The sequence below is a fragment of the Mya arenaria genome, chromosome 4 (assembly GCF_026914265.1).
Source record: "Mya arenaria isolate MELC-2E11 chromosome 4, ASM2691426v1".
NCBI lineage: Eukaryota > Metazoa > Mollusca > Bivalvia > Myida > Myidae > Mya > Mya arenaria.
In genome coordinates this window covers 74,869,699-74,889,908 of record NC_069125.1, presented here as the reverse complement: position 1 = coordinate 74,889,908, position 20,210 = coordinate 74,869,699, and the positions used below count along the sequence as shown (strand labels likewise).

At 36.0% G+C, this 20,210-nt stretch overlaps 2 protein-coding genes across 8 annotated transcripts in view; one reads left to right on the top strand and one right to left on the bottom strand.

Annotated features, from left to right (window-relative positions):
- Positions 1-291: 291 nt before the first annotated feature.
- LOC128230123 (UPF0390 protein zgc136864-like) lies at positions 292-8,930 on the bottom strand. Its single transcript, XM_052942150.1, has 3 exons — positions 8,761-8,930; positions 2,760-2,815; positions 292-455 (listed from the first exon to the last, which is right to left on the bottom strand). The coding sequence occupies exons 1-3, from the start codon at positions 8,849-8,851 to the stop codon at positions 306-308; spliced, it is 297 nt and encodes a 98-aa protein (XP_052798110.1). The 5' UTR covers positions 8,852-8,930; the 3' UTR covers positions 292-305.
- The window catches only part of LOC128230121 (NAD(+) hydrolase sarm1-like), a 29,247-nt gene continuing 17,937 nt past the window's right edge, over positions 8,901-20,210 (top strand). For 4 of the 7 annotated variants that reach the window (XM_052942145.1, XM_052942143.1, XM_052942149.1 and 1 more), the window contains exons 1-6: positions 8,901-8,968; positions 11,471-13,024; positions 14,796-14,972; positions 16,018-16,142; positions 16,424-16,659; positions 20,129-20,176. In XM_052942145.1, the coding sequence (XP_052798105.1) occupies positions 11,495-13,024; positions 14,796-14,972; positions 16,018-16,142; positions 16,424-16,659; positions 20,129-20,176 (2,116 nt within the window). In that variant the 5' untranslated portion in view covers positions 8,901-8,968; positions 11,471-11,494. The remainder of the gene's footprint in view (positions 8,969-11,470; positions 13,025-14,795; positions 14,973-16,017; positions 16,143-16,423; positions 16,660-20,128; positions 20,177-20,210) is intronic. The other 3 variants (XM_052942147.1, XM_052942146.1, XM_052942148.1) reach the window with 2 other exon arrangements.

Here is a 20,210-nt window from a genome sequence, read left to right as displayed (position 1 = left end):
GTGGCTTATGCCACCATTTATTGTCTTTATCTTTTATTCTTTATCATGATTGAGACTAATAAACACTAGGATATATGCCCAGTTAAAATGGGCTAATGACTGTTCACAATAATGGAATATGTACCATGATATTGCAATCAGCTGAAAATGAATTAAAGATAACTGCACAAAAACCTCATTGCAATTTAATAATCGTGCTAATAGGAAGAAGATTGCCAAAAGTATCTGTGACCTTCTTTCTCATCATATTTTAATAAATACAAAATCTAAGTACCAAATAACAAACAATGGTAATGTTTTACACTTTATTTAGTTTTAACTTTGACAGGTTGTTTCGACTTGTCTTTGCTGGAGGATGGGGTCTCAAAGGCATTATGGAAGGCTTTTGCCTCGACGGACTTGACCTTCTGTGTAATCTCCTGCTCAATGTTTGCTTGGATCGTCTTCTCCAGACCCTGCAACAGCAACAGACACTCCTCTCAATCATTAACTTCATCAAGAACACAGTCTTTACAGGATTTGAACACTGTCATTTCTTAACTTATTTTTTTTTTGCCTCCTCTTATGAAAAAATCCCTTCTCTTGTAAAGTCACCTAACTAAATAATTCATTGTAGTTCAATAACAATTGCAAGAAGTCTGTTATTTATTTTAGCACAATATTTAAAGCAATTTCTCTGGGAAGCATTGATCTTTCATGTCATTAAATGTAAGATATTTAGCATTTTAATTATTTTACTGTTTTCAAAAACCTTAATTTTCCTGCTGCAGTGTTACATAAATACTGTTTGAATCTCAAAATAAACTTAACTCTCGGGAATGCCTTCAACTGTCATTGGAACAAAACTCATAAAACTCATAAAAATAAATCTGAAGACTAATTCAAAACATTACATTAAAGTGGCACACTTATTCAAAATCAATATATACACATGTAAAACAAACATAAATTTTGAGTGATAAACCCTCAACTACTTACTAAATAATGCATTATGGAAAATATTAATTACTATAAACAATATTATAACCGTGTATTTAATAGCTGACCCCCCCCCCCCAAAAAAAATAATTGGTGAATGCTAAAAGATTTACTGTGATCGACTATCATCTCATAAGGTAGTAATAAACAAGAGATGTTTGTCAAACATTATTCCCTCCCCCCCCCCCCCCCCCCCCCCCCCCGAGCGCCATGTTGTCAGGATTATGTGGACATCTAAATGAAATATGCATGGACCGAAAAGACAGCTGATTTGTCACTGACATTGGATGCCGTTGAGGCAGTTTTAAGATTATGACCATTCAAAGTGTGAGGATAGAGTGTGTTATGACCATGACCTTTGACTCTATGACCTCAAAATCCATAGGAGTCATCAGCTGGTCACCAAAAACCTAAATGTCAAGTTAGAGGGTATGGGTGCAGGCATTGACAAGTTATCACACAGACAAAAAAAATTCTCACAAGGTCACTGTGACCTTGACCTTTGACTCGATTACCCCTAAAATCATAAGGGGTCATCTAAAGGTCAGACACAACTCCAAGTCAAGTTTAAGGGCCATGGGTGCAGGAATTGTTGTGTTATCACTCGAAACGTTTTCGCATTCAAGGTCACTGTGAACTTGAGCTTTGACCCAATGACTCCTAAAATCAATATGGGCCATCTACTGCCAAGGCCCAGCCACCAAGTCAAGTTTGAAAGTCATAGGTTCAGGCATTGTTGAGATATCACTGGCAGAAGATTTGTTAATTTTTTTGTGTTAAAGGTTACTGTGACCTTGACCTGGGCCCGATGAGGGGTCATCTACTGGTCAGGTCCAACCTTCATGTCAAGTTTGATGACCATAGGTCCAGGAATTGTTGAGTTTGCTTTCAAGATCACTGTGTCCTTGACCTTTGACCCCTAAAATCATCTACTGGTCAGGCCCAACCTCCAAGTCAAGTTTGAGGGCCATGGGTGCAGGCATTGTCGAGTTATCACTCGGACAAGCTTTAAAATTATTTTACCATTCAAGGTCACTGTGACCTTGACCTTTGGCCCGATGACCCCCATAAACAATAGGGGTCATCTACTGCTCAGCCCCAACCTCCAAATTAAGTTTGAGGGCCATGGGTGCAGGCATTGTTGAGTTATCACTTGGACAATCTTTTACCACTCAAGGTCACTGTGACCTTGACCTTTGGCGCAATGACCCCCAAAAACAATAGGGGTCATCTAATGGTCAGGCCCAACCTCCAAGTCAAGTATGAGGGCCATGGGTGCAGGCATTGTCGAGTTATCACTCAGACAAGCTTTAAAATCATTTTACCATTAAAGGCCACTGTGACCTTGACCTTTGACCCGATGAGCCCTAAAATCAATAGGGGTCATCTACTGGTCAGGCCCAACCTTCATGTCAAGTTTGAAGACCATACCGGTAGGAATCGTTGAATTATCACTTGGACAAGCTTTGGTCTACCGACGGACCAACCGACCTACCAACCGACCTACCGAGTACCGACCGACATGTGGAAAGCAATATACCCCTCTTCTTCGAAGGGGGGCATAATTAAACTCGGTATCCTTCATAAGCATCATTGTTTTCGACATTTGTTCACCCTTTTTGGTATATTAAAACAATTGTATTAAATGTCTTAAATCTTATTTGCAGGTAACAGTGCATCTTTATGCATTGGCACTGTGTCTATACAATGTCTTCAGTATCAAAGCAAGATAATGACCTTGAAATTTATTTCATGTATTGAGGAATATTCAATAAACTTACCTTTTTTAATTTTGCCTGTTCAAGGATTTTCTGTTTCTTTGGAGCAATATAGCGCACTGAAAGGTGCAAAAAAAGTCTTAGAAAACCTTACCATAGCTTAAAACTACTTAAAAGTTTTTTAAAATCATTTTTTTTTCAATTTTTGCCAGATAATTTTCTATAGAATGCTTGCTCGCTGACTGATAATAACTTAAAAATTAAAAAAAAAGGAAACAGTTTATAAGTATAAAAGTGTAAGTCACTAGTTTGAAGTGCTCTCAACTTGAGTATTACATAATAGTCTATTAGGTATGCTATTAAATTGCTGAACTTTCTGACATCATTAACCCAGAAGCAACTGTGACATAGAAATTTGAATAAAACTTGTTTCACACTAGTTCACAAATAATTGCATCCACTTAACATGATTGGTAACTTTTAGGAATATGAAAGACTTTTATTGGTTCTTACAATGCCAAAGACAACAACGACACCAATGCTATATGACAATACCTCAACCTTTTTTCCTAAAAAAAACCCTAAAGGCTAGATTCAAATGGGTGATGAGTTCGTTGTCGAAAATTCTGTTATAGTAACCAACTGTTACCATAGTGGCACATGTATTGCGCTGTACCGCAGAACGATTAGAATTAGAATCGAAAACTTATCTGAATGCCCAACGTTGGTTACTATAAATTCAATCGTGATTTATTTTGTCATAACCCCCCCCCCCCAGCGCCATGTTGTCAGGTTATCATGGACCAAATTGACAGCTGATTTGTCATTGGATGCCTTTGAGGCAGTTTTAAGATTATGACCATTCAAAGTGTGAGGATAGCAGACACAGTTTTTAATGTTCAAATGATAACTGATATTCGCAGATAAAAATATGTATTCTCTTAGAAGCAGGAAATAAGTAAATATGATGAAATTTTAATGATGAATATGAGTTATGACCGTGACCTTTGACTCTATGACCTCGAAATCCATAGGAGTCATCAGCTGGGTGACAAGCTTTTATGTGTTCAAGGTCACTGTGACCTTAACCTTTGACCTGATGACCGCTAAAATCAAAAGAGGTCATCTACAGGTCAGGCCCAATCTCCAAGTCAAGTCTGAGGGACATAGGTGCAGGCGTTGTCGAGTTACCACTCAAACAACATGCATTCAAGGTCACTATGACCTCCACCATTACCCTGATGACTCCTAAAATCAAAAGGGGTCATCTACTGATAGCCTCCAGGTCAAGTTTGATGACCAAAGGTCCAGGCATTGTTGAGATATCACTGGGAGAAGCTTTGTTAACTTTTTGCCTTAAAGGTCACTGTGACCTTGACCTTTGGCCTGATGACCCTTTAAATCAATAGGGGTCGTCCACTGGTCAGGCTCAACCTTCATGTCAAGTTTGATGACAATACATCTAGGCATTGTTTACTTATTACTCGGACAATCTTTAACATCCTTTTACCGTTGAAGGTCACTGTGACCTTGACCTTTGACCTGATGGTCCCTATAATCAATAGGGGTCATCTACTGTTCAGGCCCAACCTTCATGTCAAGTTTGATGACCATACTTCCTGGAATTGTTGAGTTATTACTCAGACAAGCTTTGGTCTATCGACGGACCGACCGACCTACCGACTGACAGACAGACATGTGCAAAGCAATATACCCCTCTTCTTTTATAGGGGGGCATACAAATACATCCTTTTGAAATTTCTTGCCATGGTTTTAGGCTATATCTACCTCATTTACTTTGTTTCAACCAAACTTCTCACCAAAATTAATCTTCCATTTTAGTTCATCAATTTTATTATTGATTTATAAATCAATGCAAGATAAATGCAATGTAAAAAAAAAGAAAAAAAAAGAAGAGTTAAAAAATGCATAAGAAATTTGTACGCAGTAGTTATAGAATATGGCAATAAGGCCAAAAAAAAAAAAATGACAAGTTTCTATGACTTGGCATATATATATTCAATTTTTAATTGATCTGGTTTCCTCTTTATTGTAAAAGTCAAGCCAAATTTTTGTTCGGCCAAACTTTGAACATCACCAAAACAGCTTTATAAACTATATCCTAATATACTCTATGCTAGCCAAAAACTGTAAGCATTCCTTTGGTGCTACTGGGGAAAAAAGCTAGAATATTTGGCATCCAGGCAAACATTTTTTATCATTTGGACATTATTATGTTTTCCTGTAACATCACAACTCTCAATTGTACATCCAATGCCAAAAAGATCAAGAATTGATTAAGCTTAAATTCAAGCTTAAATTCCATTTCATGTTCACAAATAGTAATAAATTCTTATCAAATACACAGAAACATATAATTAACCCAGTTATACAGTTTTAATCAAAAAGGACCTTTTTAAATTTGCCTTCATTGTTTACACCATTTAGGCAGGAAGGCACTGACTATCACACAGTGTGTGAGATACACCTTTGTTAACTGGTAGCCAATGGGGCTACAGACTTTAAGATCTCTGTAGCCCAGGGCTCATCCTACACATAAATTTTAGGGAGAAGTGAGATTGGGGGAGGGTGTGCCCTCATGTCGGAAAATTTTGAGATTTTAAATGTCAAATGGTGGGTTCTGGTGTGTCCTGGACAACTTTTCTATGCATTCAAATAGGTGTTGTTCTTGTTTTAAAATGGTCAAACTGGTTGTTTTTAGTTAGTATTAAATTGTTGAAATTATCTTTAAAAAAATAAAACAATGCAAGTTTCAAACATTTTATTTCATGCAAACCTATCATGCACACATAAATATATCAGAATTAAATACTGCATAAATGAATCAAAAAAGCTAATACAAACAGAACTAGCTTATATCAAACAACATGACACCAATTGTAAAAACGAAACAAAACTAGTCAATATATCATCAGTGAAACTACTCCTTGGTGCTCCCACTTGGTCAGGTTGTAGGCAGTCTTAAGGAGCTTGACCCCAAGCTCGTCATCCTTGGGACAGTTTGGCCAGTACAGTTTTCTTCATGGGCTCCTCGGACCACAGAACTGTGTTCTCTAAGGCGGCCTTGTGCTGATTGGCTGAAAGTACACAAAATATTTCATATAAAAAGTTAGTTACAACTGAAATTATTTTGATAATTTTACTTTTTGAATGATTTCTTATTTGGACTGTCGTTCATGTCATCGCTTTCAACATCGTCAGCATTACATTTCAGGCCTGGGGAATCCCGCAGAAGCCACGTAGAAAGCATGATTACTATTGAACAGAATGCAAATATCTCATATATAGAATATTGATGTTAACCGATCGAAGAATAAATATTAATGAAAGCATTTCTGAAATAAAAACAACAAAATGGAAGTATTATTCGCACTTGCCTTCTTCTCGCTAACTTCGCGGTAATCACACCCAGTTAAGTTCATTTGTCATCAGTGCACATCGTTTAAACCGTTATTGTCATCAAGTATAAATCCTATTTAGCACTAATTGACATTTACAAACAACGGCAAGTGTAAATATGAATCCCTTACAATTTTATTACATCGATGACGTAGTGCATGTACACAAATTCAATGGTGCAAACACGTGCCTCGATTGAATAAAACAAGCGTTCTCATTGGCTGAAGTAAATGGAGCAAATTTACTAGGTTTAACACGATTGGCTGTTTGTCAATCACACTGACAGACGGGAGGCGGAGTCGCTCTGTTATGACAAGCGGTAGTTTTAAACGATGTCGGTGTATTTGAGAGCGATATCGTTTATTGATCTCTGAAAAAGTCGGCGAAGTTGACTTCACCTTGATCTTAGAAAATAGCGAAGTCGCCTCGGGCAGGGCGACTTAATGGCCTAAGTCGCCTGGTAGGATGAGCCCTGTAATAAGCCTGAGCCAGATTTCCGGAGCCAACTGGTGAACAGAAAAACGCATCTTGAGTACCTTATATGGTTAAAAACAAGGAATGATATGAAAACTGTACAATTTCTTATTTTATTTGGTATGAATGCAAGTATGGTGATGGTTTGGTCCTGTGTTGTTGCCAGGGGGCGGGGAGGCTGATGGTTGTTTGATTGGGGGGGTGAGTTACGTTGACATGACCCACTCTATGGCCACACCCCCTTCTTGAAAAATTAGTCAAAAAAAAAATTCAAGACCAAAATTATTTAGAACATAATCATCTATCACAAAGCCCTTAATATCAACCAAAACTTCCAGCATTTTTTTTCTACTTAGAATATTAGTATTCTTTTGGATTTTTTTTTCCTTTGAATTTTTGGTTGATATTTAGGGTTTTTAACCACCAAGCCCAATGATTTCATCGCCAGTCGGGCTATTTTAATGGAAATTTCGTGGCCTGGGTAATTTGTTTGTCGCCATGGGTAATCAGGCTACTGTTAATGTCGCACACTGATCTCATGCTCAACTTTTCATGCCTAATATAAGATTTTGATTATCATTAAAAAAAAAAATCTGAAGAAACATTGAGCCAAAGGGTCAATTAAATGTGTAATATCTTCCTTAGACATCGTATTTTTACAATTTGTCAACCTCATCATAATTAGCAATTAATGCAACCTTTATGTCCAATGATGTATAAGGTATGAGCAAACAGATTCTGTGATAGTTTTCCCCTCGTATCAAGATCTCAAGCTTTGGTAGGCTGATGTTGTCATTTCCTTCATCACTCGCTCGTTGATGTTTGAAGGGGACTCAAAGATGCGCTCCCTAGCAGTTTTCTTAACCTGATATGCAGCTATCTTTATCTTTTTAAGCAGTTGGATACAGATGATTGGTGACACAAACAAGATCAAAGATTGCTTTTAAGCAATCTGACTTATCAACACCCATCAGTTATATGACAAACTGATAGAAACAAATGCCCACAAACCAAATTTACACCAATGTCTCATAAGCATTATAACAGAAACATGCCCACAAACACGCTGTCAAATGCAGTTGTTGAAGCTAATTGGTTAAGCTTAAATGTGTGAAATAGTTCTATATAATTAAGTAGTCAAAACTGTTCATTTGTGTGACAAAATATCCTTGAAATTTAATTTAAAGAACTAGTGTTACAAACTAGAGAGTCGACGAAGCCTCCATTATTCCCTTCCACTGTGAAGGTTCTTCCAATTAATATCTGGAAAATTTGTGTTACTATCCAACCTTAAGACTGTGTTTCTTATATTTTGTTTTGAGCAAGTGTAAAACATGACTTACATGTATGACATGCAAAACTTATTAGAATCTGATATCGTAAAAATCAGGAATAATGGCGGCACACAAAATTCGCTTCACTGCATTCATCATTATGCACCAGTCAATTGTAACCCCGCCCCCCCCCCCCCCTCCGCCAGGACCAGGGGATTGCAGGGACTTTGAATTCCGGTCAAGCCAACCCCGGGTAAAATCCCCACCCTGCGGCGACGAACTAACGGTAAAATCCCCGCCAAATGCCCCTGCACCCAAGGGACCCTAGGTTAGGCCGATTCCCCGCTATATTTTGCTTGAAGACAAAACCACCGTATTCACCTGGCACTGCGGGGCCACTTTAATGGTAAAACCACTGTCCATTATCCCCGGTATACCCCCGGACCTGGGGGGCCGTGGTTACAATTGACTGGTGCATTAAACTTACAGAAGGGAGAATGGACGCCATGAGTCTGCCCACAAAAAAATTGTCAAGACTTATGGTGGTCCATTTAGATCAGAGCTGGTCTCAGACTAGTCAGTGTTGAGGGGGCTGACCAGAGGTTTGAAGAAACTTTCGACCTTTTTGATGAAATGGTGCATTTTCCAGTACTACTACTGGACTACTTCATAGCACATTATTATGGTTATTTGAATTGACGAATTTTCCAGCAGATAATCATTACAACACACTCTTTGGCCTGATACTTGTGCGATCGCCTTCTTCTTTGCATATCAGTATACATGAACCCTTGGGAGACAGCAAAGCCAAAGAACATGGTCTATGGGGGGGAATGATTATCGCGAAAATATATGACAATAACATTTTCCAACATTATATTTTGTGTTTAATATACCTCCTTTTTTAGTTTGTTGTTTCTTGACTCTGTTCTTATCTTTTTTCAATGTAAATCCTTTGGAATTCAATTTCTTGTTCCCTTGAGCCATTTTTGTACAGTATGAACAACTAATGTTTACAATTTTTGTAAGTTCCGGAATTTTTTGCTACTCTTCAGATAGGAGAGATAGGAACCTTGGCCAAATTTAGTGTTCTGCAATTTTGAGGTGAATTTCTTTGATTTATTTACTGTACACGATATATGGACAAAATAGTAATCACTTTTCCATGTGAAGTGTCGAAGAACATAGTGAGATTTGCCATACGAAAGGATTTAGATTTTAAGACATTTGCTGATTCAATGATTTTTCACCTGTTCACTGACATAGTCAGTCTGGTACAATACTAATCTTCTGAATAAGTGAATTCTTTTCTGTGGCATTTAAGATGGTCTGATGAAAATTACTGTGGTTGAAACTGTTTCCATATATGATTATTTCTGACATTTGTTGAAATTTAACCATTTATACAGTAGTTTGTTGCCAATCAATATATTGTTGGAGGATAACCAAGCAGTTAGTGTAACAAATGGATGTTATTTCAGGATTTTTATTGCCATATCAAAAATCATAGAAAAATTAAATGTACAATTATTTGAACTAGGTTAAGTGAATTGACTGAGAAAGCCATGAGATTTGCAATATTTGCCCAGTAAATGCAAAAATATCCAACAGATATTCCCTCTGTATATCGCTAATATTTTTATTTTTTTGGCGGGGAGGAGTACACAAATCATTAGCTACAACACAAATTGTATGCTTTTTTTGTTTTGATCATTAAAATTATATGAGTTAAACATAATAAGTTAAGTAATGCATTAAAATTAACATGTTTCTTTTGTGCATCTATCTAGACTGTGTATGTTTAAAATAAATTGATATTATTGACAGTAAAATGAACTACAGACAAATCATCGGGGATACTATTTCCCGGTCTCTCCTCGTAAAATCCGGTCTCATCCGGTCTCATAATTCCCGGTTCATAACTTATGGCCCCAGGCAACGGATTGTGTTGCTTATGTTTATAACACGATTTTGACAATCTTATTTGTTTTTATATGTAACAAAATGGTATAAAATATATAAACATAGTCTTAATTTATGCAATTTGTTATAGGTCTACACTATTTATGCAATTCGTGTTAAAGGTGTAGAGAAAGATGCGATGGCAGTCCAAATGCTCATGTTTTTTGCATAAAAGATTGAGGACGGCTAGAGTAAGAAGTAACTTAGAATTGCACCTTTTAAATTATGTTATGTCAAAGTTGTTTATTGTTCTTCCTTTTTTGTTTACCCGAATGAATACATTTGAATACCTTCATCATTATTACACAACTTTAGCCGAATATATTTTATTTGTCAACTTGAAGTTTGCAATAAAACTCTAGCTGTTTAAGAAATCTGATGCTGATTATTTTATTTATTTTTGAACAATATTTTTAGGGTATGAACCGAACAGTAGCCGTGCGTGTGTAATAAAAAAACTGGCTAATCCGTTTATCATGCCCTTAACGAGGGACATTCGTTAATCTCTGACACCCGTTGTGTAACGCATTTACACCTTTCATGGTATGACATTATTAAAAATTAAAATAAGACGATCAGTTGGCAGAAATACATAAGGCAACTGGTCGTGGAAGTGTATCTGCTGCAACAAAATCAATAGTTAAACAAAAGAAAAATAATAGAATTCCTGAAGTACTGGGTTAACTTACAAATTTGATTTACATGTAGTCAAGCATTGTTTCTTTTTGTATTACTATTATCAATTGTACTTATAACTGAATTTAATATGAAAAAAAACACACACAATGTGTTTGTTATTCATGACATTAATTTTAGTACATTTGCATATTTCATGTTTTTATCTTTGCCTTAATTTATTATATGTTTTATTGATATAAAATATGAAATAAATGGTGACATAATTATCATCAAATATCTAATGTTTTAATCAACTGTAATCTTTTGTAATCCTATTAACCCCCCGCGGTCATTAACACCTTTTTGATCACGCCCGATAGCTAAGTACTATAAAATTTGGAAAACAGAGACCGGAGAAGACTGGAAACGGATGAGATCGGGACCGGGAAATAGTATTGCCCCAAATCATCAGTGCTTATAGTCTTTGAAGCTTTTTGTTTATTTTCGTTTAAATATGCTACATATGTCTTGCCAAATTCTGACAAAAGTCCCGTATGATTTTGAACAGTTCCATACATTTTTATGTCATGAGATATTTTTAATCAGGAAAACATCTTTCTCACTTACTGATAAGCGCTTGTTGTGGAATGCAGTGTTATAATATATACACCAAAATACCCAAACCAATTTTTCTTAACACTTTTTAAAGAAATTGAATAAGTAACTTTCAAGCTTAAGGTGTCTGATCAATATCCTTATTATCTCTTATCTTTTATAAAAAAAAATAAAATGTTTGTTGCTTGATATGTTTTATTTTCAAGAAAAAAAATCATTGGATTATGTCTGGTAATAAAAATTGTAATAATGCCATTGTGAAGTTGGATATAAATATACATTAGTTAGATGTTTTGATAAATTATTTGAGTCCACCTCAGTTGGACAGTTACTGAGGTAGAAGAAAAATGTTTGAATGTTGGAAATGTGGAAACATTAACAATAATTTCTAACCTAGAATTCACATTTCAGATGTCACCTTAACCATAAAAAGACATGGCAGAAGCGAATGTTGATGATATGTTTGAGGATGAGGACAGTGAATCTCTTGCCAATGGACTCGATGAGAACATCGACGATGACTCTGACTCGTATAAAAGCGGACAGTTTGACTCCATTTTCCCACGAAGATCTCAATCAGATGCAGCTCTCACTTCAAGAGGCATTCAAAGCATCCTGGGGTGTGCTGTTTCCATGGACAACTTTGATGAAGAGCCTCCTCTTTCAGGCAACAGAGTTTCTGAAAGCTCAAGAGTATTTTTTGATTTGTCAAAGATTGATTCTGAAATGGAGTCATCAACAGTGAGTACAGCTGCTAGTGCATCTTCAATGAAAGACATAAGATTCAAACTGAGGATGAATCAGTCACTTGAAACGATTCCACAGAACGAGATTCTAGTGACAAAGCAAACAAAAGTTTCTTACAGCTCAATGAGTTCCAGAAATTACTCCTCCGATACACTGGATGACATTGAAGAGAGTGATGACTCTGTCGAGCCTGAATTATCTGCTGAGCATATTGAGGCCGGACTTAATGAGCAGCCTTGTAGCTTTTACACCAGATATCCTCTTAATGTAAGCCAGAGCCCAGGCTCAGACAACCATGCTTTCTGGCAAAACAAGCATAATCTGAAACTAAAGTATCAGCAGATTTGTTCAAGTCTCGAAAAAGACATTTCTGATTTGAAGAGGGCTACTGGGATTGATGAGATTAAGCCTTTGGAGAATATTCAACAGGCAATGGTTGATGCATGGAATTACAAAGTTTATGGAAGGGACCTAGCATATGGCCTCTGTGACATTGTAAGAAATGAAAGTGTGTTAAGCCTGTTAATAAAGAATTGCGATTGTGACATTAAAAAGGTTGTTGTGACCTCTGCAGCACTTCTTGAACAAGTTATGTCTCTGAAAAATAGAGAAAAAATTTCTGGTGAGGGACTGGAAGGTGTAGTAAGGATGACCCAGAGAAGCATTGGTGACAATGAACTTGCATTAAGTTCAACAGGAATACTAGAGAACTTGTTCAAAGTAAGCGAGGAGGTTTCTACCAGGGTGATTCAGGCTGGAGGCCTGGATGCAGTCCTTTACTGGTGTAGAAGTAATGACGTCAAAATACTGCGAAAATGTGCAAAAGCATTATCTAACCTGTCATTGTTTGGAGGTCCTGAGAATCAAGAGGTGATGATCCAGCAAAAGGTGCCAGAGTGGCTCTTCCCGCTGGCTTTTATTGATGACAAACATGTCAAATACTATGCCTGCCTATCCATTGCTGTTCTTGTGGCAAACAAGGAACTGGAAGCTCAAGTTATCAAATCAGGGACTCTGGACCTAGTTATCCCCTTTGTGTCCACTGAGAAGCCAGACCAGTTTGCCCGCAGTGACTACGCCCACCGACAGGGGCGTGATCCGGTCTGGCTCAAGAGGCTCAAGCCCTTGCTGTGCAGTCGCCGACCGGAAGCACAGGCACTTGCTGCTTTCCATTTTGCAATGGAGGCTGCAATCAAGGCAGAACAGGGCAAAAATAATGTGAGTGCCATCAATATTTTCAAGCATTTGTTTGGGTATATGTGGAATATTAATGTTAGGTGGTTGATCTGGGATATTGTATCACTTTGAGATATTTGCGTCAAGTTTTGTATCACATGAAGCCGTAGTTATGCAACCAACAAGAAGTGATACAATCCCACAGATCAACTGACTAATGTTTTAATTATTTAATATGGTATTTCTTTTATTGCATACCTATAAAGTATGTTTTATATAAAATAGCTTTTTTGTGATGTATCTTGATGCAATTATTGAGAAGTGATACCATACCATAGACCAGCAGACTAACATAGTAATTCTTTTATTCTATGTTTATAAAGTATTCTTTGAATATACAGTAGTTTTTTAAAAAATATAATGGTCAAACAAGCATCATTTTTAGCTCGACTATTCAAAGAATAGGTGGGCTATACTACTCGCCCCAGCGTCGGTGTCCGGTTAAAGTTTTTTCAATTGACTTAATACTTCACGCAGTAATGGAACTTAGGTTAAAGTTTTAGGGCAAGTTGGAATATTTATTAATAACTTCTATATCCTTTGTTCAATTGACTTACCGTAATACTTCACACAGTTGTTCAGGACCATCACACAATGAGGTTACATAACTCCCTATTATCCTAAATACAAGTTATGGCCCCTGATTGACTTAGGTTAAAGTTTTAGGGCAGGTTAAAGTTTTAGGGCAAGTTGGGATTTTCACTTAAAACCAATACCATTCATTCAATTGACTTAATACTTCACACAGATGTTCAGAGCCATCGCATAATGAGGTTAGATAACTCCATATTATCTTTTATACAAATTATGGCCCCTGATTGACTATGGAACTTAGGTTAAAGTTTTAGGACAGGTTGGGATATTGTTTAATAACTTCTATACCCTTCATTCAATTGACTTAATACTTCACACAATTGTTCAGGACCATCACCCAATGAGGTTACATAACTCCATATCCTTAATACAAGTTATGACCCCTGATTGACTTAGGTTAAAGTTGTAGGTAAGTAAAAGTTAAGGGCAAGTTGGGATTTTAATAAAAAAAACTTCTATACCGTTCATTAAATGCACTTGATAAAATACAAATTTATTTACGACCATCTAACAACAAGAAACATAACTCTGTTTTAAGCCTAAATACAAAGTATGGCCCTTTTTTTTTCTTTTTTTTTAAATTTCCTTTGAAAGGCATGTTTGTATATTCTTAACCACATTTCCATAATGGGAAATCAAGTCATTTGAATGACTTGTGTCATTGTTTGGGCGGGCTGGTGGGAGGGCAGCATCAAAGTCACCTTATGTATCAAATAATTTTAGTTAGGTTTGACATAAAGAGACCAAACTTGGTATTATTACATTGTTATTGTATTCTAAGTCAAAGCGGCGTAGTCGAGCGCGCTGTCTTACAACGGCTCTTGTTCTTTGCTGAGCAATGTGGAAATAGATTTGTGCATGCGCACTATGCTACTCTGTGATATGGAATCAGAAAACACTTGTGTTATACAGAAATGCTATTTAGTATCCTTATTTTATGTTCTAATCATACAATATTTTGGGACTGAATTCAACAGGAATGAAATACAACCGGAATAAGTCACTAAGTCACTTTTTAGTATTAGATATTAGTTTTACTCGATATACTTTTATTCATTACAAACAATATTTTTTTCCTTGTAGATTGTTCAGTAGAGGTAGATGCATCTGCAAGTTTAAGCTTTTATACATTTGTATGTATGTAACCTTTCCTCCCAAGGTATTCTATGATATTGGTGTGATAGAGCCACTGCGGAAGGTTGCCAGCAGTCCAAATGCGGTGGCCTCAAGGCTGGCTAGGGAGGCTTTACAGCTGATAGGAGAGGAAGCGCCACACAAACTCACCCAGCAGGTTCCGCTCTGGACGGCAGAGGATGTCAAACACTGGGTCACTGAGGTACTTCACTCCCTTCGAACATGTCAAGCATATTTGAGCAGAATTTTATTTACATTGCCAATATCTATCATTTAATTTTATATTTGAATTGGGTCTGCAAAAGATTGCCTGTTCCCTACAGTCATCATCCTGTCTATCCGTTCATCTGTCTTGACTGCCTGTCTGTCCATAGGGGCTTTTTTATCATTTTCTTTATGGAAAGCTCCTAAAAGTGACTGCATATGAGCTATTTTTGAAAAAAGGAAAAACTCATAAACCATATATGTAAGTATGTCCGGTCAGAGCCATTATTAGTGTGTAAAACAGGAGTTATTGCCCTTAAATTAATGAACAGCCTTAAATTGTTTTTCCAGAGCCAATACTATGTTTCTTATTGACAGAAGTCATAACTTAATCAAACTTATATTAAGGTTGTATAACTCTGATTCATCTACATCAGTTAATTGTTAAGTCACAAGAGTTATTGCCCTTGAGTAATAAAAAAGCTAAAGTTTGTTCAAGGAGGGATATTAATGAAACTTACATGAACTATGTATGACTTTAGTGTGATTGTGCTTGTGTAAGATTCATATGAATGTGGTTAGTAACACTTGTAAGAGTAATTGCCCAATTAATTAATATAATGTCAAGTTTTCGGTTTGAAGTGATTTACAACTATTTTTACTAATTGACAGAAATTAGTGAACTGGCATGATGTGTGTACTACAACCATAGAACTGTGATTCATACACATAAGTTGTCTAGATTGCATCAGCATCATCAGAGTTATTGCCCTTTAACTTATAAAGTTATTATACTTGAATTTGTCTTTATGTAGCACTTACTATTGTTTGCGCTCAATATAAAATTATAAAGTGAATATCAATCAATAATAACAAGGAATTGTGAGATCAAAACAACAAAACACAATTACTTATGTTTCTACCTCATGAATTCATATCTATTAAAAAAAATAAGAAAATAAAGTACACTTGAATCCTTTGGTGAGGGATATCAATTCTTGATCATTTTAATCATTAATTTCCTATTGATTGTGTGCCTGCAGGTTGGTTTCTGTGAGTACAGTGAACAGTTTGAAAAGTGTAAGGTGGATGGAGACTTGCTGCTACAGATGACAGAGGAAGACCTTATCGACAGTATCCATATCAAACCTGGCATGGTCCGCCGGAGGTACACTCCCTTTTGCACAGGAGCTCATGTTTTTCATGAGAATAATTGTAACATAATTATCATACATTCCAAGGTATTGGAAAAGAGTATGGATAAATAGTGTATACAATGACTCCACTTTTACTTTTATAGAAGAAGCGTATTTTAGCTAACAAAATTTTAAAGAAGTAAATAAATCAGTAGTGGCAACTTTTTGTATATGAATAATAAAAGGGTAATGACTTAAAAAAAATTTTTATATGCTTTACCCTGTCTAAGTAGATGATTTAATCATGTGGCAGGTTCATGCGTGAGCTAGTGACGCTGAAGGTGACAGCTGACTACTCATCCTATGACCCGACTAACATCGACCCCTGGCTGATGAGCGTGCTGCCGGAGCTCTCCCAGTACACATATGCCATGCTGCGACACGGCATGGACCGCGCCCTTCTTGCCTCTACTACTGAAGAGGAGCTCCGCGACGTCTGCAGCATCAGCAACGGCATTCACAGGCGCATCATCATGCAGCATCTTGGTGGTACGTTCCCATGGCTATGGTTGATGCTATTTTTTTTATTTCAGACCCTTTTTGCTTTTTAATGCCTTCAAAGTGTTGTGGAGTTTCAATGCATTTCTTTTACATCTCATTTAAAAGTAAACATGACTAAAACTTTTTAAAAATTTATTTCTGATTCATAAATTGTCATTTTAAGTCTACTACTGCGCAAAGTTTCACATTTATAGCATTTTTAGCTTGACTATTAGAAGGAGGCTATACTATTTGTCCCTGCGTCGGTGTCAACGTCAGCATCCAGTTGATGTTTTAGGGCAATTTGGTATTCACTTATATCCTTCTCCAATAGGCTTATTTCAATTCACCTAATACTTCACACAGAACTTTGTTCATGACCATAACACAATGAGGTTACATAACTCTATATTTTCCTAAATACAAATTATGGCCCCTGGTTGACTTAGGCACTTATAAATGTTAACGTTTTAGGGCACATTGTGTCGGGTTAAAGCTGGGATTTTTACTAATACATTTTATACCCTTCATTTAATTGACTTAATACTTCACACAACTATTGATTACCATTTAACAATAAGGTTTCATAGGGTTTTTGACATTAATGGAGACCTTTCATGGGATTGTTTTTGCACAGTACTTTGGTGACATATGACCTGTAAACAATTTAGAGACAATCTGAATTAAAAAAAAATCTTCAGATTTATCAAAGGGGTCACTCCTACCAATGATCTAGCATGAAATGACTACCGTAAATGACTGGGTATAAGACGATAGGGGGTATTAGACGCAGGGAAAAAAATCTGTGAAAAGTCCGAGAAAAAAACTTTTAATCTATGTTTTTGGTTAAAAGACGCATAGAAAAAATGTCAAAATCGTCCAGCATTTTCTACCACCATGTTTGTTGACAGTGACAATTTTTTTTTTTCGTGAAAATGGCGATGGTTATCTTTAAAACCATACTGTTGAGAATGAAAAGTTATGTTATGCAAAAAATATTTTGACAGTGCCCAACTTTGCTTTTTTATATGTAAGTTTGATTATTGTTTAATTCAATTTATTATTCAAAATAATATTGAATACCGTAATTCACAAGAGTTCGGACACCATAAATTAATTATTTTTACCACTTATTAATTTATCCGTAGTAATCAATGGTCATAAACTTATTTATTACGCCTATAAGTGTAAATCCTTCATCAAGTTAATTAAAACACCATTTTATACATGCACTGAACTGAATAAACACATTCTATCGGCTTCAGATCAAAGAGTCACACTGTGTGACGTCACATAACTTACAGTTATACCCACGAGGATCTCGTGGAGAGCATGGACATTGCTATGCAGGATTAATGTATAACTGTACGATTATTGCTTCATATAGTCTATAAGTGTGGTACAAGTTTGAAAGCTTATTGGCAGATCGTTTTACAAACATGCCATGTCGATGTTTTCTTAATCCCTTGATTGCCCTTGTTGTTTGTTTAATCCTCAAATAAATATGTCACACTTCCTTTTCAACAGGCAATAAATTGTTTAGGATGGGTAGTAACTAATTAAATTGTCACAGTGGTGTATACGGGTAGGTAATCTAGCCATGCATTGTAAAGATAAAAATCAATAATCTTCGTCTGTGAAACTTGGTAACTATGAAAGTTATGATTGATGTCCTTTGGGTGTCCAAAAATTAGGTACGCAAAATAAATTATTTTGGGAAATAATTATGGGTGTCCAAATATTTAGAGTGTCCGACCTCTTAGGTGAATTACGGTAACTTTAATCGAAAAATATTTTTGTTGAAATTATAAACGTCTTACGATATACCGTATCCTGATCTTCAACTGCCGTTTTAACCCGTATATACTCGATCAATATGACGCGAGTAACATCCCTTTCTACATAAATCTAAACAAACTCTCGGCTTGAAATTGACCTCAGAAAAAAAGTTCAAAAAATTGTTACTGGGTATTATACGCAGGCATTTTTTTGCATCAAAATCTGAGGAAAAAAAGTGCGTCTAATACCCAGTCATTTACGGTACTGTAGTTTCACAATGTCAGAAAATCTCGAAATGCCTAAATATCTGAAAGTAAATCAACTTAAATTTGAGTATGAAAACCTGGTATTGTCGCATTGCAACATTTCTTGTATACTTTCTAATTTGACCTTTTTTTTGCTTTTGACAGGTACATTTAACATCATTATTGTATTCATTTCTAAGACAAAAGCAGGGTATAGTCGAGCCCACTGTCCTACGACAGCTCTAGTCTACAGTTTAACAATTCCACAAATATTTGAATACAGTGTTATGTGCATAATGGCAATACCTTGTATATATTTCTTTATTTTAATCGTAGAAACATGTTTTTAGTCTGAAATGTGTTTTATACCTAAGTTATTTATACATATATCTTTTTAATGAGACTTTGTTTCTTTTTTCTATTTTAGGGTGATAGATCTTGTTAGAGATGTTTGTAAATCAGTTAATCCAGTTATAGAATTGCGTTATTTTTTTCATTTAATGTACAAAGATTTATGGGCAAAGAATGGAAGACAGATGTGTATAAATATATAAAGCATTGTTGAAATATGTTCCCTGTATATTTAGAATATTGCTTAAGAGATTCAACTCAGAAGATTCTAAAGTCAAAATCTGAATGATTGTGTTTTGGGCTTTATCAATCATCCATATGATGTACAAATCTGACTTGCCTTTTTTTTAAGTTATACAGTGTATGTTGCTGGTTTGGTTTTTGTTTATATATATTTATATGCATGTAGAAAAGGGGCATAGATACATAAAATGGAATATATGTATCTGCATTGTTGCATCTTCTAATTGGCTATGAAATACAGTGTGGCTTTAATCATTTGCACAGTGACCATTCATGATTCTTGGTTTATCCATGGTAATGTTGTTGAAATTGCTCTGGTAAAGTATCCTATTCTTCTGTTGAGTCATAGTTCTTCTGTTGAGTCATGGTAATTAAAAGTTAAATAAAATAATCCATGACATTCAATTAGATAGTCAACAACCTCGCATTTATCCTAATAGATAACACCTTTCAAATGATATGTTATGTAAAATATCACAAACAGTAGGCAGAAAACAATACAAATATTGCCACTGAGTAACACCAGTCTCGGTCAACTGGGCCACATTACTTCATCATTTGACTCCCCATACTGATGTTTTTCTATTTCTAGATTTCTTAAGAAAATGAGCACACAATAATTTTACCTGGCTTATATTCAGTCTATGTCTAGTCTGTGTGTGATTTAAATATTTAAATAACCTTGAAAACAACAGGACAGCAGCAAATTAAAACAGAGACTTTCAGTAAAGGGAGTGAAATGCTATGACCATATACATATCCTGCAGCCATTGAGCAGCCATGCGCACCGCAGCCATTGGGCAGCCATGCACAGTTGTTTTGTTATGTTTGTTCTGTGATGGGCAGCATGTGTTTTTTAGGGTTAAACTTGAGCGTGGATGATGGGCACCTCTCTCCAGAGTCCAGCTGTGAGTACAGACCGGGTACCAACTTGCCGTCTTG